Source organism: Narcine bancroftii, chromosome 5, assembly GCF_036971445.1.
Source record: "Narcine bancroftii isolate sNarBan1 chromosome 5, sNarBan1.hap1, whole genome shotgun sequence".
In the NCBI taxonomy this organism is placed as follows: Eukaryota; Metazoa; Chordata; class Chondrichthyes; order Torpediniformes; family Narcinidae; genus Narcine; species Narcine bancroftii.
This window is the reverse complement of record NC_091473.1, coordinates 78,904,766-78,929,173: the sequence shown is the minus strand read 5'-3', so window position 1 is coordinate 78,929,173 and position 24,408 is coordinate 78,904,766. Positions and strand designations below refer to the sequence as shown.

The 24,408-nt window shown below is 43.3% G+C and overlaps 1 protein-coding gene across 4 annotated transcripts in view; it reads right to left on the bottom strand.

Annotated features, from left to right (window-relative positions):
- Window positions 1–24,074, bottom strand: part of camsap2a (calmodulin regulated spectrin-associated protein family, member 2a) — a 213,574-nt gene extending 189,500 nt beyond the window's left edge. For all 4 annotated transcript variants that reach the window (XM_069937939.1, XM_069937940.1, XM_069937941.1 and 1 more), the window contains exon 1: window positions 23,570–24,074. In XM_069937939.1, coding sequence (XP_069794040.1) covers window positions 23,570–23,711 — 142 coding nt within the window. In that variant the 5' untranslated portion in view covers window positions 23,712–24,074. The remainder of the gene's footprint in view (window positions 1–23,569) is intronic.
- Window positions 24,075–24,408: the final 334 nt, after the last annotated feature.

The following is a 24,408-nucleotide window of genomic DNA, read 5'->3' as shown; positions in this document are numbered from 1 at the left end:
ACTTTATGAGCTTTCTCACCCCATTCATAAAACTTATGTTTAGTTCGATTCATTAAACATTCAAACCGATATATTTGTAATTCATTATATTTAAATTTTAAATTAGTTAGCAGATTCTTTTTGCATTTCAGTTGGATTTTTTTGAAATTCTTTTTCAGTAACAGTTATCTTTTTCTCTAAATCTTCAATCTCTCTAATTCTCTCTTTCTTTACTTTAGAAGCATAACTAATAATTTGACCTCGTAAAAAAGCTTTCATTGCATCCCATAAAACAAAATGACTAGAAACAGCATTAATATTATTACTAATAAAAACCTCAATTTGTTTTTTTAAATAACTAATAAATTCTGGTTTTTGTAATAGCATAGTATTAAATCTCCATCTTGGGGTTCTCTGAACATCTTGCTGTAGAGCTCGTCGAAAGAACCAAAGACTTGTTGATCCAAACCAAGGCTTTTATTAGCAAAAGACCGGAGCTCTTCACAGGTGGCCGACCAGTCCGGAATGATCCGACCTGGCTAGGGACACAACCCTTTAAGGCCCAGACAATAGGTGTGGCTTAGCTCTCAGCCAATCGCTGTAAGCACAGTCTAGATACAGTAACTATATACACTATGTACATTGGTGATAGATCTGTACTATCACACTTGCGAACTCTGATATTCTAATAATAGTAATGAATGATCTGAAACCAACCTTGCCTTATAATCCACAGATATAACTCTATCTTGCAAATGCATTGAAATTAAAAAAATAATCAATTCTTGAAAAAGAATTATGGCGTGAAGAATAAAAAGAAAAATCTTTCTATGCAGGATTAAATCTTCGCCAAATATCAACTAAATTCAAATCTGTCATCATATTAGTCACTTGCACTGCCATTTTAGATTTCTTAATTGCTCTTGGATACTTGTCCAATAAAGGCTCCAATACCACATTTAAATTTCCCCCAATCATCACATTAGAATTTGCTTGTCCAAGTAATAAAGACATATCCACAACAAAAGCTGTATCCTCAACATTTGGAGCATAAACATCAAGCAAAGTCCAAACCTCGTTAAAGATTGTACAATTCAATTTTAATAATCTTCCACCATTTTTCTCTTCATTCTGTAACTGAAATGGTAGATTCTTGTGCACCAAAATTGCCACTCCTTTTGCCTTTGAATTAAATGAAGAATAAAAAAACTTGTCCAACCCATTCACGTTTAAGTTTCAAATGTTCCTTATCCGTTAAATGAGTTTCCTGCAAAAAGGCCACATCAACTTTTAGTTTTTTAAGTAAGCAAGTACTTTCTTACTTGGATTTCTTAATAGGATTATTTAAACCCTGAACATTAAGAGAAGCAAACTTTAATTTAGACATTTCTTACAAAAGAACAAGAAGAAAAAACAAGAAAAAAAAGAGAAAAGAAAATAAAACTCTCCCCTTATCCCCTCTTAAAACTACAACAAAAAAAATTAAAAAAAAAATAAAAAAAAAAATAATAAAATGAAACTTCACTCCTTAATCCAAAAATTAATAATAAAAAAAAACAGGTAAGAGGTTACGACTACCTCCTCCTGTCTAAACCGCACAATGCGGTAACTCCCACAAAATATTGGGTGTGAGATAACTCACACGTAGCTGACGACTTCTGGAAAATAATGCCCACCCAGTTCCCTCTCCTAACTCCCATTTCACATAAAACTATCATCATTATCTAAATCTTCTCAAGAAAGAAAATTTTTTTTTTTAAATTTAATCAGCTTTGTCACTTCGACCACCATTGCTTCCATTTCTACTTGAAATTCGATTCCCATCTTGCGTCTCCACTCTCTTCGGAGACCGTGGAGAACTACGTCGTTCCTGGAATTATGTAATTGGTAACGATTGAGCAAAGTCCATAGCTTCTTTAGGATTGTCAAAAAGTTTTGGTTGATATCCATCCTGAAAAATCTTCAATACTGCAGGGTATCTAAATGTTGCTTTATATCCTTTTTTTCATAACACTTCTTTCACAGGATTAAATTCACGTCGTTGAGACATAATTTCCTGACTCAACTCCGGATTTTAAAAAAGACATGATTGTTCTGGACCATCAAAGGAGATCTGTTTTGTTGAGCATTTCTAATAGCCACACGCAAAATTGTCTCTCTATCATAATAGTTTAGACAACGGACCAAAACAGGTCTTGGATTCTGTCCTGAAAAAGGTTTTCTTCTCAAAGGCTCGATGAGCACGTTCCAGTATTAAACCATCCGGGAACTTATCTTGTCCTAAAACTTGAGGGATCCAATCACTAAAGAATTTTCTTGGATCTGGTCCTTCTATATCTTCTGGCAAACCTATAATTTTTATATTGTTTCGTCTAGACTGATTCTCCAAATAATCAACCTTTTTCGCTAAATTTTTATTCTAAATTTGTAAAGTTTCAATTGTTTTATTTACATCTTGTATTTGGTCTTGTACCTGTTAGGTCTGCTTTGTTCATGAATGAGTGAGACAAACACCAGACTGAGTCGAAATCAGGGTTCTTTGTTCTTTATTACCGGATTGTAACACTTGCGACTAACGATGTTAGCCGGAGAATGCATTCTGCCGTTATCAGCAAAATGGTGATTTTTTATACCCTTGGATACATGCTTAGAACATCATCATATCATTACTTGTCCAATGACTAAAACTGTTGCTATCCTTTCCCTGCTAGCTTCCTGCCTCTCAATCCATCAATGTCTCTCTTATCTTGTAAGTACAAGGATGCATTCTGTTACTCCTTAGTACTGGGTGACTCCTTCTCCGGTCCCATCTCATGATGTTTTACCTAACAGGAGTACAAGGACACCTCCCCTTCTTGTTACTGCCCTGTACAGGGTAACTCCCTACACATTCCCATCTCATGATGTTTTACCTTACATACCTCAACTATACCTTGGTCACAAACATCAAGTCTTTCATTTGTTTCAAGCTTAAAAGCTCTATAATCAACCATCTGTTGAGTATTAATGTCCACCAAGGTATTAAGCTTGGTGTTGACTAGAACCAAAGATTTACCTAACTCTTTGATTGAAGAAGATAACTTAAATTCAAGATTCTTAATAAGCATATCGACTGGAATAGATTCAGGTACAATAGGATCCTGCTGTTTCTGAGTCAAAGGATCTTCTTTTCCCTCCCTTAATTTAACTGCTTTTCTTGCAGTCTGACTCCGTGTAGAAACCCCTACCACAACCTCCTCAGCAATATCAGAAGACTGGTATTCAGGGTTATCCTTAACCCATATTACATCAAGAGCCTTCATTACATCGGGATCTGTTAAAGTCTTCATAACTGGCAGTGCACTTCGCAGCGCCACCGCTACATCGATCAGTGGACGTCTCTTTAAAGTCGGGTCTTCAGCTGGCGGCATCCCAGCTGTTTCAGCTGTCAAAAGTTCAGTGACAGCGCCCATAGCGGGCGTTGATTGAAATACACGTGCCTGGCTAGCTCTTTGTTCTAAAGGCTGCCGGGCGCCATCTTTAAAGAGCCCTACCGGTACAGTGCGGAGCTCCTTTGCCGAATCCTGCACTTCTCTTGGATCCATTTCACGCTGAGTCCTGGCTTCTTGTAAACAGGTAGGCTCAGATAACTTCGGGAAATGTAATTTCTTAGCGATCTGTTTCCGTTTTCTTTTACTTTTTTTCAGCAATTGTACCATTAGAAGCTAGTTTAACACCTCTAACTACTTATAAACTTTTTTAAAAGTTTCAACGGGCACTTATAGACAAAACAATAACAAAGAGTCAGGAGAGGACTGGAAGGCATGTCTGTTCCTTACGCCATCTTGCCACGCCCCCCAGCATTTATTATTCTTGAAGAGAATCTGTTGATTTATGATACTGAAGGCTTGTTATCATTTATCTAAAATACACTTTACTGGACATTTTATACCCACCATATTACCACTGAAAAAAAAATATCATGACCTGTGTTCCTCAATGGAAAATGTACTTAACCTACATTCTGTAACCTCCCAATTTTGTATCCATCTTATAAATCTGTTTGAATCACTCCAAACAGATAAAGCCCTGCTCTGATCAAAGTCACCAATGATCTCCACCCCCTCTCTTCTAATAGTGACTCGAGCCTTTAATACATGGTCCTCCAAAAATAAATTTTCCACTTTCATCCGGCTGCATGGGACAATACCATCTTGGTTCCATTCTTACATTTCCAGTCAAAGCAATAGAGTCACAGACAAAGGCTTCCCTCCCTGCACTTGTACCTCTACATCTTTGGTTCCTCTTTGACTCCCTTTTATTTTCACCTGCTTGCTGCTTCTCATGAAGATAACTCAAAAACCTATGTCAGTGACAAAACTCTTCTGCACCACTACGCTTGATCCTTCCACTGCCTCTAAGTTCTCAGGCTGTTTGTACAAAAATCAGTTTTGGATGATATAGAATTTCTTAAAACATGGGGAAAGACTGAAACTGTTAACTTGAAGCACGGTCACAGTTCTGTTCCCAAACTATTGACTTCATTTGCCTCCTATGAACTTTCTGAAACTGTTCACCACCTTGGTATCATTCCTGACACTGAGCTGCAAGTGCACCTCATATTTGTTCATCAATTGATTGGTTCTCATTCCGTGGTATTGTTTGATGCTTGCCATGCCTCCATGAGTCAGTTACTGTCACACTTTATTATTCCCATGGACCCTATGTTGGCCCCTGTTGGTCTACCTATTGTACACTTTAGGACATCCAAACCTCACGCCAAATCCCATTCACCCATCATGCTTGCAGAACTACATTCCATACCTTTCAGCAATGCCTGGATTTAAAAACTCTCTACTTTGTTCTGTGTCCTTCATATTGTTTAACTCCATCTCAATCTCCATAATTGGGTCTAACTCTCAAACACTCCACGAGTACTGTGCTTCTCCAATTCCAAATCCTTGCAAATCCCTGAATTTAACACCTCCACTGGTTCTGTTTTCAGCTGCCAAGGGTCTAAATTCTGGAATCAGCTTCTTTACCTCTGTTTCCTCCTTTAAGATGCTCATTAAAATATATCTCATGGTTCAAGTCTTTGTTCAACAGTTCATATGACTCTTCTGGCTACATGTTTTATGACACCTCTGTGAAGTGCCTTGGAATACCATTTATTCTGCATTTAAAACTATTTCATCAGTGGAAGTGATTGCTGTTGATGTCATCTGTGCAATGAAATTGTGCATGAACGGCCAAATATTTCTGCTTCAAACTTTTCTCTCTGGCTTTCCTCTCCTAACCTCTAAGAAGCATTAGTTCCATTCTGGTGACTGTGAAATAACCTATAAAAGAGACTGCCAACTGTCACCTTTAATTTACCTCAATTCATTTGGGAGGACACATGCCTTCAGCTATTCTCTCCAATCAGCATAACAAAACAAAATTGTCAAGCAAACAAAATGAGAGAAAAATACAGCAATACATCCTGCTGCACTCTACCATGGTAAATCTGGTAATTTATTGATTTCTGCTCATTTAAACCTCATTGCTTCTTTTTCCTACCTGCAGTTTGGAGTTTTAGGTGGCTAAATATACTTGAAACTCTGACAAACTCTCACTAACATATTTTGGTTACACTTTCAGAACAGTAAAAATCAAGAGAAAAAAAAACACAAGGAAAAATGTCCAATAGGATAGTTTCATAATGGTCCAGGATGAAATACTTCCCAACAAAGGGGAATCACAATATTTATTCACATTTACATCAAGCAGAAAAAAAGCTATAATTGATCTATAATTTGTACATTTAAAATTTGAGGTCCATATGTCTTACTTTAATGATATATTGAAGAGAAAAAGGAAAACTTCCATCATGTTTTCAAAATACAAGTCAGGAAACTTCCCTCTGACGAAAGCATCATTAAAAGGCAGTGTGTGCGTTAGCTGCTACATTTCCTTACATTAGCACATCTTAAAATTCCTCATTCACTGGAAACATCTGATCACGTTAGATGGGATGGGTTCAGACATACAGACACACAATCCAACCAAATGATCGATGCTGCATTATCCAAAATGCTTACTTGTGAATGAAACAAAGACACTAATAGCTCTCAGGTAATATAAAAGATCCAAAACCATGACGAACAGGTGGATTTTCCTGTATGTTTACAAACATCTATTTTTGAAATAACATTGTGGCAACAAATTATTCAGTCATCTCCCTATTAATTGCACAACTTGGGTGTGTATTGTAGTGGATTTAAAAATATTGGGAGGAATTTGTAAGATTAGTGGGTTACATACATACACACATTTTAAAACAGATCTTGTTTGAAAGAGTTAAGAATTCATATTCAATAACATTGCAGGATATCTGGAGAATGTAATGCACATTTCATAAGTAGGTGCTAATTGAACTGATGTCATGAAATGAAAGACCATTGTTTTGGAGGAGACAAAATGGCTACAAGCACCTTTCTGCAAAGTGCTCACAGAAAGGTCACTCCTGGGTTTTGTTTATCTAAGACAACATCTTGACTACGGAGAAGAACTCCTGTTGTTTGCTGAAGAAGGTGGGGTTTTTTTGCAAGTGAGAGAGACACATGGGCTTTCTGGCAGTCTCAGTTGGAGGGGGGGGGAAGAGAGAGAGAGAGAGAGAGAGAGAGAGAGAGAGAGAGAGAGAGAGAGAGAAAACAAGCCCTCCCAGCTAGTGTGTGTGACACTGAAAAGAGACTGACCAGTGCAAGCCAGGGAGAGCTGGTTGGACAGAAAGTTCCAGAGCAGTGGATGGCTGAAAGTGCTATCTGTCTGATGTTTCTCTTGGAATAAGAGGAACAGAAGGGAACTCTATGGTGGCCTGAAAGAAAGAGTTTACCATCTGGAAAACCCTGATGGGGAAAGTTTCATCAGTGAGACATTGAGATGACTAATGGTGGTACCTCAGTTGTGGAAATCCTGGAACAACAAATCTCTCTCTGCAAACCCTACAAGAACCTTCCTGAGCAGTAAACATTTACCTTTCGAGCACCAAAGCCTGGTGAACTTTATACATCTTAAATTCTGTGCTCAGTATAAGAATTGCCTGTATCCAGAGAACTTGGAAGGAGAAGTGAGATTCAAATGTGAAACAAAGAACTTTTCTTAAATTTACACACACATTACATACATGTGCACTTAGAATTAGAAAGGGGTTAATTTGGGTTAGTTAAGTATAGAGATAAGTTAAAGTTTGATTCTATTTTCATGTTTAAAGTTGATTAAAAGTAATTTTTGTTTTAAAACCCACTTGTCTTGGTGAATGTTTATTGCTGCTGGGTTTTGGGGTCCTTTGGGCTCATAACAGTGTAACTTAGCTGCTGCATTTCCCTATGTTTATACATCTCAAAGTATTTAATTGGCATCACATCTCGATGCAACAAATGCCCTTACCACCAAATTCCATTTTTCCTTCCCATTCATGCTCGAGATATCATACTCATTCAAAGCAATCAATAACAAATTCAAGGATGAGATATTATGCTACTTAACTGTGTTTTGCACTAACATGACAGTTCTCACATGAAATCACTTGAAAATTAGTCTACTTCTATGGAGAGTATGGGTCATTCTTAACATTCCTCTAATCAAACATACACAACAAATTGCATTATCATTGCCTTTAGCATAGTAAAATGTCCTAAGACACTTCATAGGAGTATATTCAAATAAAAGAAAAAAAAATCATTCACGTTTCTCTGTGCTGTAAATTAAATTAAATACTTTGGAAAAGTCGTCTATTAGATATGGCTATCAATTTACCCAAAGCAGTCTTCTACAAACAACAAGACCAGATAAGCCACAATAGTAAATATACAAGAAAGGTACTGACTGATAATTCTAACTGTAGTAAAACACAAAAATCTGCGACACCGTGGTTGAAATAAAAACACAATATGGAGAAACTCAGCAGGTCAAAAAGTGTACTTTATATAGCAAAGATAAAGATACACAACTGACAAATCAGGCTTGAGCCCTTCATCAAGGTATGGAAAAATGTTGGTAGGCATCGGAACAAAAAGGGGGACTAGCATGGTCCCAACGGTAGGAGGTAATAGATAGAGAAGGGAGGGGGGCACAGCAGCAAGTAGGGGAGGAGGGATGGCTTGGAGAATAGAGAGGAAATTGGGTGCAGAGCTGAGGGAAAGAAGACAGGGGGAAGGGAAGGGAGGGAGAATGGAGAGTAGGTTAGCAAAAACCAGAGAAGCCGATGTTAATGCCATCCAGCTGGAGAGCGCCCAGACGGAAAATCTGTTGTTACTCCAATTTACGGGTGGTCTTGGTCGGATAGTACATGAGGCCATGAACAGACATGTATGAGAGTGGGACGCAGAACTGAAATGGTTAGCCAGTGGGAGGTCCCTATCACTGATGCAAACACCTATTACCTCAACTTTGGGACCATGCTCCTTCCCCGACCTCTCCCCCCCCCCCCCTATCTTTTTGTTTGGATGCCTGCCAACATTTTTCCATACCTTGATGAAGGGTTCAAGTCTGAAACGTCAGTTATGTATCTTTGCTATATCAAGTATACTGTTTGACCTGCTGATTTCCTCCAGCATTGTGTTTTTATTGATAACTCAAACTCTTCTTTGAATTAATACCACAGGATGTTTTAATATCCATTTGAAGGATCACAGACCTTAGTTTTATAGGTCATCAGAGAAATTGCATCCATAATTTGCAACAGAAAGAATTTTAAGTTGAAATTAAGCAATTTGGTCTCTTGACTCAGCATTTCATGTGCCTTCAGAAATGCGAACAAGATTCCAGTCCTAGTTATTTTTAAACATTAACAAATGAGAATCAAAACTCAATGCTTTCATGCTAAATAGTGGCTATGTTTTTTCAAATTTGGATCGCATTCTGACTTGTGAATATATCAAATGATCACACATCAAAACTTTAGAGCAAAATCATTTTATCAATGGAGATAGTTAAGCCCCAGAGATGTCAGTAATCAAGAAGTCCATTTGCTTAACAAGAAGTTGTGAACACTTCCTCTGGCACGATTGGAAAAAGAAATGTAGTAACCTGCAATTTGTGAAAGAATTGGAATTTTTAATGAAAAGCCTAAAAGTCAGAAGTGGCTCAAGATGGTGAAAGAAAACATAACCATCAGCAAAAGAAAAAAATTGATTGAAGTTTGAAGAACAAACATATTTTTGAAAAAACAAGATGCAAAATGTACCATCTTTATGCAAGCTCATAAACAAGTTGCACAAGGGACAGATTAAAAAAATTATTTTCTCCCAGTTAATTTATATTAAAAAAAGCATTTGTTTTCTTTTTAAATACTCCAAAACATCTAACAATGCTTTGCAAACACATTTTGATCCCAACCCTCATGCAGAAATAGTATGGAAGATGGATAATTACTTGGTTGAAAAGAAAATTCTTCAGGGAAACAGAGACATGAAGGGTTTCAGGATAAAATCTGAGACTTGGGTTTTTTTATTCCAGAGCTAAGAGCAGAGATAACAACAAAGGTGTAAATAAATTTAAGGATGGTTATTAACCCAGAACTGGATAAAAATTAGAGAAGCAAACATCTAGGTAAGTGCAGCAAAGATGAAAATTTTAACAATCAACACATTGCTTAATAAGAAGCCAACATAGATTATCCAACATGTCAGACAGGAACTGGTCAGAACAAAGGGGTTTCCATATGCTTGCACCAGGAAAGTCATCTGACCACCCAGGCAGGAGGCTGGTCGAAAATAATTTCCCCCATGTCTTACAGGGTGAAACCTACCCATGGATAATTATACTTTCCATTTAGTTCTCATCCTCTCCTAAGGTCACATGGGCCTAACTGGGGCGGCTCCCTAACCATCTGCAGGATAAAATCCCATCATATGGGCTGGTTCACTTTTTTGCCCTTAAAACCATCCCCAAGCCTCACTTCAGGTTGCAAGCTATGGACGATGCTGGAGTACCAATTGTAAGATGTGTGCTGGTAAAGGATAGGGTTATTTATGTCATATACCTGGGAGAGGCTGTTGGGTCTCACCTGTTGTAAATTACAGCTGGACTTGTATATCATTCCTAACCAGTGTGCCAAGATTGCTTGTTGGGGAAGGGATTGCAGGTATTGTTTTAACTCTCCCTGTATCATCAGGAGTTGTACCTGATGAGCATGAGTTACACATTCTCGTTTGTGTGTGAGTGTGTCCATGTCCTATTGCCACCACCACCCTTCCCCCCACCACCCACCTGCATATAAATAAAGCCTACGGTTCAGACTGACAGTGTCAAGGATTGTCACTTGGAATTTTCTGAACTCGTTCCCTCATCACAATTAGCGCTGTGAGCAGGTTTCAAAATGTTTGGAGCAGGGTTAATGAGAAGGACTCCACGTGTAGGAAGATCAAATCCTGGGGTGAATCAATGATAATCCTGGGCTCTGCAGCTTGACCAGCCTGCTGGCAGACCATGGCAAGTCAGTGGATTTGGTTAGATAGTCTGGACACACAACAGGAGGAAATTGGTCATCATCTTGTGTCACAGCTGATAGGATCAGGTTTTCTGGGAAGTAAGGGGCACCAGAGAGGTGCCTTGTGGCTACTGGCAGCTATCATGAGGCATCAACATGAACAGGAGATCAACCAGTTACAAGGTGGGGTGGAGATGCTCCAGCAGCATTGCTCCACCATGGGAGAAATGGTTCAAGTCACACAAACCCAGGCCAGAGAGCTGGAGAATAAAGACACAGAACTGGCTTGTAGGTTAATCAAAGTGGTCAAGGTGCAGCACTAGCGATCATCCACATTAGACGGAGCATAGTGATTAATAGGCATTAATTACCTTAAGACATCAACACATCTCACATGTTGCTGGCCTGGTTCCAAGGCAGGTAACTGAGGGAGGAGTTTTGGGGTGACAGCCTTTGTAGGGATTTCCAGGAGGGAGAAGTTACAGGTTCATGGGGCAGGCCAGCTCATACAGTACAAATAATACACAAGGTCCAAGCCATGATGCTGCAAGGGGTAGGTGGTGACTGCGGTTGGGAGATGGGGATGTTTGAATGGATAGTGAAGGGGGTCCATGGCTATGACTCCCATGAAGACTCCACAGTTACCCCCATACTAGTGGGACACATGGTCACCATTGTCTGTCTGACCAGAAGGGGGTGGTACTGTCTTTAATCAGTTTGGCAGCCAGGAAGCCGTTGAGGAAGTCCATCCATCTGCTGGAAGTATGTGCTGAGAGGAGCACGTGCTTAGATCGGAAGGTAGGAAAGAAGGCAAAGAATTAGGGGATTCCATATGACCTGCAAAGGCAAGTACGTGGCACTGCTGCGTGCAGGGATAGCTAAGAACCTTATCGGTGAGATACCCACTTCTGCCCTGTGCAGGGCAGTCGAACGAATCTGACCCCAAAGGGCTAGGGTTAGCCTGACCCAATGTCAGCACCCTCCAGACCACATCAAGGGCCTGCAGGATGCCGTGGCAGAGCTGCAGTGGGTGCTGACCCTCCACTCTGCTGCCGTAGGTTTGAGGCCAGGTCTGTCAGCAGATTTGATTGGTAGCCCTCCAGGCTAAGAGACCCAATGTCCTGTATCCCCATGGCCGATCACTGGGACAAGTGTAATGCCCAGCGGTGGCTGGCACTGGTGGATATTGTTGAAAAGCCATCATATTCCCAGGCAACCCTGACACAAGGTGGGAGCTCCGTAGCCATTGAGATTTTTGGGGATCCACCATCTCTGCCGAGAAAGGGAGGCATTGTAGCACAGAGTATGGAAAATATGCAGTGAGTTGCATTACTGGGGGAACCATGAATAAACTGCCTAAACACACAACGACTAACCCAGATAGAGTGACTTTGTCTTCCCTCACAGGGTGACACATCTGTGCACACTAGTAACAGTAATGACAGCATTGATTTGTAGTGGGAGATCCTCAACACCTTCCTCAGAGTGGCTTACGAATACGTCAGCCAAGCAAACACATCAGAGTGCTGGATTTGTTGGAGGACTCCTGCCCATGCTGCTGAAGGACTACCACTGACACCGATCCCTTTCAACGACTCAAAGAGATGGTGGCGGGAAATTGTCTAGCTCCGTGGGTTTTGGTGTCCTGTTTTGGGGAAAGCCAGAGGTCCCCAACCAACTTCGCCCATAGCATTAAACACCTCACATCCAGTGGCCCTCAGGGGGTTGGGTGCTTCAAGGGCTGGTATTCCCCTGCATACAATTTAGCCAATGCCAATGTCCTGATTCTCAGAGTGATTCAACTACCAGCAAGCAAGGCAAGGAATGTTTGTACAGATTAAATAAATCAGCACTGACCCAATCAATCAGTGGGACACAGTAAGTCCAAGCAGCAACAGTATTCAGGAACAACGGTCTAGCAAAGGTGGGTGTTCCCTGGGCATTAAATGGAACTCATTGGATAAGCAGCCACCAGGCCTACCCCTGCCTCACCATGCTACCCTCAGCATTGCAATCTGAGATAATTAATGCAGTACATACACCACTTTGACAACCCAGGGGGGCACCCAGCCTGCAGTCCATAGCATGGCAAGAGGGCAATTACTGAGGTGGAAAGGTTCTGGATCATGTCTTTGCAGAATCACAAGCGCTTGGACGACCTGCTCACATCTGAGGGTTGTTCCTGTGCTGTGGCTGGGAAAGAGTGTTCCACTTACATCCCAGACGAATCAGGGAACATCACTTACCTGACCGACCATATTAGAGTTGGTGCAGTGAACTGAGATTCACTGGTAGCGTATTGTGTTGATGGCTGGCCCCGCCCCCATCTGCTCACATATAACCCTGGTTTCCTGCCTAAACCCAGAACCCTTATGAAGACTACTGTGAGACCCTACCCTTAGTTATAAGCTAATAAAAGCGTTTGTTCTCCCTCCAGTAGCGAGAGCTTTTATTCACGCTACAATTTTATTAGCTTATTCCCTAAATGATGGCGGCACTACTCAAGCCAGGTATGCTACTGATAAATCCACTGTCCCCCGATGCGGATGAGGAGTTCACATCCTGGCTAGGCTGTTCCAGGCCTACCTGAACACGACCAGAGATGTCTTCCACACCGATGAACTCAGAAGGTCCACACTCATTTCGAGGGTAGGAATGAAAGGGTATGCAGTCATCAGGGACTGCTCTAGATACAACACTGCCATCGAGGCATTGAAGGCTAAGTATATGAAGTTGCAAAACAAGGTTCTAGTGAGGCACCGACTCGCTCTACGCTGCCAGCGGCCAGGAGAGACCATTGATGACTACCTGCTGATTCTGTGGATGCTTGCCAAGAAGTGCAGGTACGAAGCAGCTACAGGCTGCATTCCTGAGGAAGAACAGATCCAGGACACTCTAGTCGTGGAGGTCCACTCGAGGTACATGAGGTAGCGACTACTCGAGTCAGGAAGAAGGACCAGGCTCGGAACAAACCAAGCTTGAGAATGAGAATCTAGAAGCCTGCGAGTTTGCTCACCCAGGAGACCCCTTCCGAGGACCGGCTGCTCCCAATACCCCTGCCCTAACGGCTGCCACTTCCTGTGCTAGGGAGTACTTTTTCTGCGGCAAGAGCTAGCATCCCCGATCTCGATGCCCGGCTAAAGTCTCAGTGTGTTCCAGCTGTGGCAAGAAAGGGCATTGGGCGAGGGTTTATCATGCAAGGGGAAGCCTGGGGAAGTCCATTGGCTGCCCCGCTCCCACATCCAATTCTAGCCCCAAGCCGTCTGCCCTGAATTCATCTGAACCCACTTGCTGCGCTACACGCCGACGGAGGGAGGCAGTGAGGAAACGGTATGAAAAGGCTTGGCAGCCATCTTGCTGCAACCCAAATTCAAACTCTGCACCATCATCGTCAGAGGAGGAAGGAGGGCGGCTTACCGACGCAGGGCATCCCAGGACACTGGGGGCCACTCGAGGAAGGAATATGGAGTCTACGAGGTCCTAGCCTTGATGGTCCTAGATCAGGACAGACCTCACCAGCTCAGCAATTCCATAGTGACTGTGAAGGTAAACAGACACTCCACTAAATGACTAATCGACACAGGCTCTACTGAAAGCTTCATAGACTCACGGACTCTGAAAGAGTAAAACTTAAAGATGTATCCTTCTAATTATCGCATATTCCTTGCATCTCATTTGCATTTTACGCATATTCAATAACATTATATATTACATCTGTCGTTTGAAGGGAGGGGGAAATTCTGTAAATTTCACCTGTATATACTTGATGAATTGTGTGCTCCTGTGTTGTTGGGTCTGGACTTCCTGCGTCACCTTAAAAGCATGACCTTGGAGTATTCTGGTCCCCTCTCCCAAACACAGTTTGGAACAGATGGCCCCTAAAATCAGAACCCACATGCAGCTTCTCCACACTGAATATCGACCCCCCCACCCCTCTTCCAGAATTTTTCCTCAGACTGCAAACCCATTGCTACCAAGAGCGTAGTACAGTACAGCAGAACAAGATTTTATAAAGTCTGAGACACATCTGCTTGATGAAGGTATCATCAAACCGAGCACCAGCCCATGGAGAGCGCAAGTGGTAGTGGTAAAAGGGGAAAACAAGTCCTGGCCACTATCCTCACCTAGGTGGGCAGGCCTGTTGCATTTTCTTTTTGGTCATTACAAGGCCATGAACTCTTGAACCCATCTGTGGAAAGGGAGGCTCAAGCCATTGTAGAAGCCATGAGGCACTGGAGACACTATCTGGCTGGTAGAAGATTTACGCTCCTTACTGAACAGCACTCTGTCGCATTCATGTTTAATAATGTCAAGAGGGACAAAATCAAGAATAACAAGATTGCTAGGTGGAGGATCGAGGTCTCCACCTACAATTATGACATTCCCTATCAGCCAGGAGCTCTTAATGAGCCTCCAGATGCCTTATCCAGAGGAAGTTGTGCCTCTGCACACACCAGGCAACTGTGGTCTATCCATAATGAGCTCTGCAATCCAGGGGTTACCCAAATGGCTCATTTTGTCAAGGTCCGCAATCTGCCCTACTCCATGTCAGGGAAATGACCAGGTCTTGCTGCACTTCTACCACCCCACGAAGGTTCCCCTGATCAAGTCATCCAGGCCCTTCAAACGGCTTAGTGTCGATTTTAAGGGGCCTCTCCCCTCCACGACCGGGTACATTTTCTTCCTCTCTATCATTGACGAGTACTCCCGCTTCCCATTCACCATTCTATGTCCAGACACGTCCACTTCATCAGTCACAAGGGCCCAATACTCCATTTGCGCCCTGTTCGGGTATCCCAGCTTTATTCATAGCGACTGGGACTCATCCTTTATGAGTGATGAGCTATGTCAGTACCTTCTGGTGAGGGGCATCGCATCCAGCAGGACCACTAGCTACAACTCCGGGAAATGGGCAGGTTGAACAGGAGAATGCCATGGTCTGGAAAGGCTGTCAAACTGTCCCTGAAGTCAAAAGGCCTTCCAGACTCACGCTGGCTGGAAGTCCTCCCCATGCCATTCCATTCCATTCAATTGCTACCAATGCTACTCCTCATGAGCTCCTATTCACTTTCGAAGGAAGGTCAACATCGGGAAACACACTCCCAATCTGGCTCACTTCTCCTGGTCCAGTCCTTCTCAAGAAGCACATGAGGAGAAGCAAGACCAACCCCCTGGTGGAAAGGGTGAAACTGCTCCACGCCAATCCCATGTATGCCTATGTGAACTATCCGGATGGCAGGGAGGATATTGTCTTCATCAGGGACCTGGCGCCCACTGGAACAGAGGGCCTACGAGCCAAGGAGCTCATTCTCGCCACCCCCAGTTAGGGCCTCGGGGGATCCGGTTTAGGAGGAAAGTGCATCCCCCTCCACCTTTGAGCTGGAGACCCAGCCCACCTCTCCTCCCTCACAAGGGGACCGGGAGACCCAAGGAGTCCAAGGCCACCCGGAGCTAAGTCCCTCCATCAGGATCTCTAGACCCCTGGACCGCTTAAATCTGTAAATAACTGTAAATTTTTCAACCATTTTTTTTCTGAACCCATGTTCTCTGTCTTCATTCACAGACCCCAAATTCTACAGGAAGGGGTGAATACAGTGAACTGGGATTCACTGGTAGCGTGTTGGGTTGATGGCTGGTCCTGCCTCCCAGCTCCACCTCCATCTGATCACATATAACCCTGGTTTCCCACCTAAACCCAGATCCCTTCTGAAGACTGCTGTGAGACCCTACCCATAGCTATAAGCTAATAAAAGGGTTTGCTCTCCCTCCAGTTGTGAGAGCTTTTATTCACGCTACAGTTGGTGAACAAAACCAAACGAACCAGGTACTTGAACACGACACACCATGGAAGAGCTGGTGGCCTTTTAGGGCAGTATGAAGTTGGTGGGCCACTATAATTCACTGGGCAACAACCATGGGTTACATAATAGTGTGCATTATGCTATTCTGTTGTGTGTGTGCAATTTTATAAACTATCCCCGGAGTTTGTTTTACTTTGTGGATATAGTGACAAGGTGCAGTGACTTTCAAGAGGTGGAATGCAACCTGGAGAATTATCTGACAGGTTGGACTGGAAGCTGGTTAGAAGGGGTTTCCATATGCTTGCATCTGCAAAGTCATCTAACCATCCAGGCAAAGGGCTGGTCAAAAATAATTTCCCCATGTCGATCAGGGTCAGACTAACCCACAGATAATGACACCTTCCAATTGGTCCTCACCCTCACCAATTTTGAAAGCTATAATTTCATGATAAATCAGGAAAAGTAATAATTAAAGCAAAATTCCTTATTTTGATCCAAATATACAGCAGAATGTGCAAAGAATTGGCCAATTTAAGAAAAGCAAATTGAATAAAGTTTGTTTTTAAATATCCATGTAACATCTCAGGAAGCTTTGTAAAGCATCATCTTACAAAATTTGACATTCATGTACAAAAGAAGGGGGCATATAACCAAAAGCCTATCTTTGTCTTAAATTAAAAGAGAGCAATGGAGCAAGCAAGGAGGAGAGGATAACAGAGGTAGAGGGAGGTTCAGGGGATGGTCTGGAACTAACTATTGGCTCAAATGTTAAATCTATGTGCAGGGATGCTCATCCGGCCAGATTTGGAGTGCTGTTATCTCTAACAGTGTTATTGGGCTGCAAGAAATTACAGAGATGTGGATGAGAAGGATTTGAAAATAAATGGGGGGAATTTTAAAAATCAAGTCACTGTTTTTGGCCAGTAAATATAGGATGAAAATTGAATGAGATCTGGTGCACGTTATTACACAAGTAGCAGAGCTTTGGATAACCTCATCAATACAGTAAATTGTTAACTATGTCAGTAAGCATTTCTATACTGGATTCAAAACTGACAGAAAAATAATAGTGTTAATTACCTATTTGTACAACTTTTAAACTTTGTTACATTCTTTCTTTGGCTTGGCTTCGCGGACGAAGATTTATGGAGGGGGTAAAAAGTCCACGTCAGCTTCAGGCTCGTTTGTGGCTGACAAGTCCGATGCGGGACAGGCAGACACGACTGCAGCGGTTGCAAGGGAAAATTGGTTGGTTGGGGTTAGGTGTTGGGTTTTTCCTCCTTTGCCTTTTGTCAGTGAGGTGGGCTCTGCGGTCTTCTTCAAAGGAGGTTGCTGCCCGCCAAACTGTGAGGCGCCAAGATGCACGGTTTGAGGTGTTATCAGCCCACTGGCGGTGGTCAATGTGGCAGGCACAAGAGATTTCTTTAGGCAGTCCTTGTACCTTTTCTTTGGTGCACCTCTGTCACGGTGGCCAGTGGAGAGCTCGCCATATAACACGATCTTGGGAAGGCGATGGTCCTCCATTCTGGAGACGTGACCCATCCAGCGCAGCTGGATCTTCAGCAGCGTGGACTCGATGCTGTCGACCTCTGCCATCTCGAGTACTTCGACGTTAGGGGTGTAAGCGCTCCAATGGATGTTGAGGATGGAGCGGAGACAACGCTGGTGGAAGCGTTCTAGGAGCCGTAGGTGGTGCCGGTAGAGGACCCATGATTCGGAGCCGAACAGGAGTGTGGGTATGACAACGGCTCTGTATACGCTTATCTTTGTGAGGTTTTTCAGTTGGTTGTTTTTCCAGACTCTTTTGTGTAGTCTTCCAAAGGCGTTATTTGCCTTGGCGAGTCTGTTGTCTATCTCATTGTCGATCCTTGCATCTGATGAAATGGTGCAGCCGAGATAGGTAAACTGGTTGACCGTTTTGAGTTTTGTGTGCCCGATGGAGATGTGGGGGGGCTGGTAGTCATGGTGGGGAGCTGGCTGATGGAGGACCTCAGTTTTCTTCAGGCTGACTTCCAGGCCAAACATTTTGGCAGTTTCCGCAAAGCTTACCTAATTACTTTCTTACCTAATACAACATTCAAATGTTTGCTGAAAACAAAATAGATTTCCTACAATTTTGTTTGCTTCAAAAACCTGTGCACAAAGTTGAACTGAAGACATTTATGGGTATCTTGTGATCACACTGCTTTGAATATACATGACATCAATTGGACCATTAACATCCAGACAACAAGAGCCTGAAACATCAGAAACTGAACAGGGAACTGCAAATTGGAAGCAAGTGTTTTAAGCACACACCTTTGTAGTAGTAAGACAATGCAATATAGAGCAGAGAAAAGACCACTGTTTCTGCCTTTGATGTATTGCACAATCTGAATATCCCTTTGGCAGAGAAACATTTGAGAGTATGCATTGGCATTTTTCATTACAATGCTTTGAGTGGGATCAACACATTCAGCAGATGATTATTGGATCAATGTCCAAGCCTTTTCTGTGTATTGAACTGATGACTGGATCAAGACTTCCCTTCCATGCCTTCATTACAAAGACAACTACAAGCAAATAGGAGGATATTGGACATTGACACATCTAAAAGCAGTCAATGGGCAGGATCTCTGGACATTTTTTTATTCAGGAAAGCATCAGAAGAGTCAAGAAAAATTATATTATGACACATAGAAGATATCTGACCTGCTGAACTCCTTCAGCATTTCTTTGTGAAGGAAAATGGAAAACCTGGCGAGCTGAGAAACCAGATGTAACACTTGTGACAGAAGCTGCAATATCAGAGGAGGTCTCCTAAGCCACATTGGACAATTGGCATGGCATGGAGCTGATCTTTAGTGTACTAGACAAAGTCTATGGGCAGAAGAATGCCATCTCACTATCTACAATACCCTCAATTGACACAACATATGAAGAAAAGCCTCAAAATACCTGACTGTTTACCCCACTCTCCATAAATGACTGCTCTTCCTCAACTTCGGTTGAAACCCAAAATAAGTTTTACAAGAACCAATATAAATAACACAGATAAATTTGATCTGAAACATGTTATAAATCATATAAAATGCACTTCCTTGTCTTTGACCTCGTCATTTGCAGGAATAAAATGTGTAGCACATATAAAATACATTTCCGCAAATAAATTCTGGCCACATGTTCATTTTAGTATCATTGTTATAACTACCATTCTGGTTAATTTGAAAAGCAAAAGATAAAATTTTGCACAAAGAATAATTACAAATAAATCTGACAACCATTTCACAAGTCTTAGAAGGGAAATTGTGTAAATACTGTAATTCGCTGATTGATCTGTTTAAAAAGAAACAAATCCATGTACTTCTTTACGCTACTAAATGTATAGGAATACAGCACACGGGAAGTGAAATGGGATCTTTCCTGTGGACCCACTAATTTTGTTGAGAATTTGGAGCAGCTCTAAGTATACCCACTAACCTTGTGAATTCAAAGCAGCTCTATGTATACCCACTGACCTTGTGAATTCGAAGCAGCTCTATGTATACCCAATGACCTTGTAAATTCGGAGCAGCTCTATGTATACCCACGAACCTTGTTGTGAATTCGGAGCAGCTCTATGTATACCCACTGATTTTGTTGTGAATTCGGAGCAGCTCTATGTATACCCACTGACTTTGTTGTGAATTCGGAGCAGCTCTCTGTATACCCACCAACCTTGTTGTGAATTCGGAGCAGCTCTCTGTATAACCAATGACTTTGTTGTGAATTCGGAGCAGCTCTCTGTGTACCCACTAACCTTGTTGTGAATTTGGAGCAGCTCTCTGTATACCCACTGACTTTGTTGTGAATTCGGAGCAGCTCTCTCTATACCCACTGACTGTTGTGAATTTGGAGCAGCTCTCTCTATACCCACTGACTTTGTTGTGATTTCGGAGCAGCTCTCTATACCCACTGACTTTATTGTGAATTCGAAGCAGATCTCTGTATACCCACTGACTTTGTTGTGAATTCGGAGCAGCTCTCTGTGTACCCACTAACCTTGTTGTGAATTCGGAGCAGCACTCTGTATACCCACTAACCTTGTTGTGAATTCGGAGCAGCTCTCTGTGTACCCACTAACCTTGTTGTGAATTTGGAGCAGCTCTCTGTATACCCACTGACTTTGTTGTGAATTCGGAGCAGCTCTCTCTATACCCACTGACTGTTGTGAATTTGGAGCAGCTCTCTCTATACCCACTGACTTTGTTGTGAATTCGGAGCAGCTTTCTATACCCACTGACTTTATTGTGAATTCGGAGCAGATCTCTGTATACCCACTGACTTTGTTATGAATTCGGAGCAGCTCTCTATAACCACTGACTTTGTTGTGAATTTGGAGGAGCTCTCTGTGTACCCACTAACCTTGTTGTGAATTCGGAGCAGCTCTCTGTATACCCATTAACCTTGTTGTGAATTCGGAGCAGCTCTCTGTATACCCACTGACTTTGTTGTGAATTCGGAGCAGCTCTCTATACCCACTGACTTTGTTGTGAATTCGGAGCAGCTTTCTGTATACCCACTGACTTTGTTGTGAATTCGGAGCAGCTCTCTGTATACCCACTGACTTTGTTGTGAATTCGGAGCAGCTCTCTGTATACCCACTGACTTTGTTGTGAATTCGGAGCAGCTCTCTGTATACCCATTAACCTTGTGAATTCGGAGCAGCTCTCTGTATACCCACTGACTTTGTTGTGAATTCGGAGCAGCTCTCTCTATACCCACTGACTTGGTTGTGAATTCGGAGCAGCTCTCTGTATACCCATTAACCTTGTTGTGAATTCGGAGCAGCTTTCTGTATACCCATTAACCTTGTTGTGAATTCGGAGCAGCTCTCTGTATACCCACTAACATTGTTCTGAATTCGGAGCAGCTCTCTCTATACCCACTGACTTTGTTGTGAATTCGGAGCTGCTCTCTGTATACCCACTAACCTTGTTGTGAATTCGGAGCAGCTCTCTGTATACACATTAACCTTGTTGTGAATTCGAAGCAGCTCTCTATACCCACTGACTTTGTTGTGAATTCGGAGCAGCTCTCTGTATACCCACTAACCTTGTTGTGAATTCGGAGCAGCTCTCTGTATACCCACTGACTTGGTTGTGAATTCGGAGCAGCTCTCTGTATACCCACTGACCTTGTTGTGAATTCGGAGCAGCTCTCTGTATACCCACTGACTTTGTTGTGAATTCGGAGCAGCTCTCTGTCTACCCACTGACTTTGTTGTGAATTCGGAGCAGCTCTCTATACCCACTGACTTTGTTGTGAATTCGGAGCAGCTCTCTATACCCACTGACTTTGTTGTGAATTCGGAGCAGCTCTCTATACCCACTGACTTGGTTGTGAATACGGAGCAGCTCTCTTTACACCCATTAACCTTGTTGTGAATTCGGAGCAGCTTTCTGTATACCCACTAACCTTGTTGTGAATTCGGAGCAGCTCTCTGTATACCCATTAACCTTGTTGTGAATTCGGTGCAGCTCTCTGTATACCCACTGACTTTGTTGTGAATTCGGAGCAGCTCTCTCTATACCCACTGACTTGGTTGTGAATTCGGAGCAGCTCTCTGTATACCCATTAACCTTGTTGTGAATTCGGAGCAGCTTTCTGTATACCCACTAACCTTGTTGTGAATTCGGAGCAGCTCTCTGTGTACCCACTAACCTTGTTGTGAATTCGGAGCAGCTCCCTGTATACCCATTAACCTTGTTGTGAATTCGGAGCAGCTCTCTCTATACCCACTGACTTGGTTGTGAATTCAGAGCAGTTCTCTGTATACCCACTGACTTGGTTGTGAATTCGGAGCAGCTCTCTATACCCACTCTATACCCACTGACTTGGTTGTGAATTCAGAGCAGTTCTCTGTATACCCACTGACTTGGTTGTGAATTCGGAGCAGCTCTCTGTATACCCACTGACTTTGTTGTGAATTCGGAGCAGCTCTCTATACCCACTGACTTTGTTGTGAATTCGGAGCAGCTCTCTATACCTACTGACCTTGTTTTGAATTGCGAGCAGCTCTCTATACCCACTGACTTTGTTGTGAATTCGGAGCAGCTCTCTATACCCACTAACCTTGTTGTGAATTCGGAGCAGCTCTCTGTATACCCATTAACCTTGTTGTGAATTCGGAGGAGCTCTCTGTATACCCACTGACTTTGTTGTGAATTCGGAGCAGCTCTCTGTATACCCACTGACTTTGTTGTGAATTCGGAGGAGCTCTCTGTATACCCACTAACCTTGTTGTGAATTCGGAGCAGCTCTCTGTATACCCATTAACCTTGTTGTGAATTCGGAGCAGCTCTCTGTATACCCACTGACTTGGTTGTGAATTCGGAGCAGCTCTCTATACCCACTGATTTTGTTGTGAATTCGGAGCAGCTCTCTATACCCACTGACCTTGTTGTGAATTGCGAGCAGCTCTCTGTATACCCACTGACTTGGTTGTGAATTCGGAGCAGCTCTCTGTATACCCATTAACCTTGTTGTGAATTCGGAGGAGCTCTCTGTATACCCACTGACTTTGTTGTGAATTCGGAGCAGCTCTCTGTATACCCACTGACTTGGTTGTGAATTCGGAGCAGCTCTCTATACCCACTGACTTTGTTGTGAATTCGGAGCAGCTCTCTATACCCACTGACCTTGTTGTGAATTGCGAGCAGCTCTCTGTATACCCACTGACTTGGTTGTGAATTCGGAGCAGCTCTCTGTATACCCATTAACCTTGTTGTGAATTCGGAGGAGCTCTCTGTATACCCACTGACTTTGTTGTGAATTCGGAGCAGCTCTCTGTATACCCACTAACCTTGTTGTGAATTCGGAGCAGCTCTCTGTATACCCATTAACCTTGTTGTGAATTCGGAGGAGCTCTCTGTGTACCCACTAACCTTGTTGTGAATTTGGAGCAGCTCTCTGTATACCCACTGACTTTGTTGTGAATTCGGAGGAGCTCTCTGTATACCCACTAACCTTGTTGTGAATTCGGAGGAGCTCTCTGTATACCCACTAACCTTGTTTTGAATTCGGAGCAGCTCTCTGTATACCCACTAACCTTGTTGTGAATTCGGAGCAGCTCTCTGTCTATGTGCATGTATGTATGTACATGTTGGTGGGTAGACACACATCGTGACATTAATATATATTTTGCAACACCTGATGTTTTAACAAAATTAAAATCTGAGGCAGGAGAAACCAGGCGCATGCAATGAGGACGCGAAGGAGTTTCTCGGGTGCTGATGGGTGGGAGGCAGGAGGGCAGGCCGTGTGTCTGCTGCATTCCCCTCGCGGGCACCCCGCCGCCAGCCCCCAGCGCGCCACCTACCTGTCCCAAACGCCTTCGCCACCAACCACGAGAGGCTGCAGGCGATCTTGGATCTGGAAAAATCATAATGATCGAAGGCTTTGATGGCAGGGACAATGAACGTCTTCTTCATTTCTCTGCCCGCATCCATCGCGTCGCCCATCAGGAAAGCCTGGTGCCTCTCGCCGGTCACCACCCCCTCTTTAAAAGAGGCTCTGCCGCAAGGAAGATCCTGCGTGATTCACGGCATTCCTGCAGCGCAGAAAGGGTCGCCTCCTCCGTCTCCCTCTGGAAATTTCCCAGTTTTTTTTAAGTGGAGCTTGAATATTTGTTTGTGAAGGCTGTGGATTATGTTCTTTTCCGCGGCGGCAAGCGGACTGCTGCAGGGATGGGTGAACCAGCGCTAGAGACGGCAAGAAGCTGGGGCCGGCCGCCGCTGCTGCTGCCGCCTGCCCTCGGCCGCTCCCATCCTCCGCCTCCTGTCACTAGGCTGCTGCTGCTGCGAGGGAACCCGCCGCCGCCTCCCAGCTCCGCCCCGCGCTCTGCGCGCTCCCGGCCGCGACCGGGGCGCGTCCAGTTCTCCTGCCTCCCACTGCCCATTCTGTTTCGTGAAGCGCGCGGCTTGCTCGTTCCCGCTCTGTGCGCGCTCCATGCCAAGGGGAGTTGGGGCCTTCCCAGTGTCTCTTTATCCCAGATGGTGCATATTGCTCGTCTCCCCATAGTTTTCCTTCCCCCTCCGGTCTTGTCTTTCATCACAAGAATGAGTTATTAAATAAAATCAGGAGCTCTCGAAATAACCAACAGCCGCATTTCAATTTCATTCCATTGTTTTTATATTTTATATCCCTTGACAAATTCTG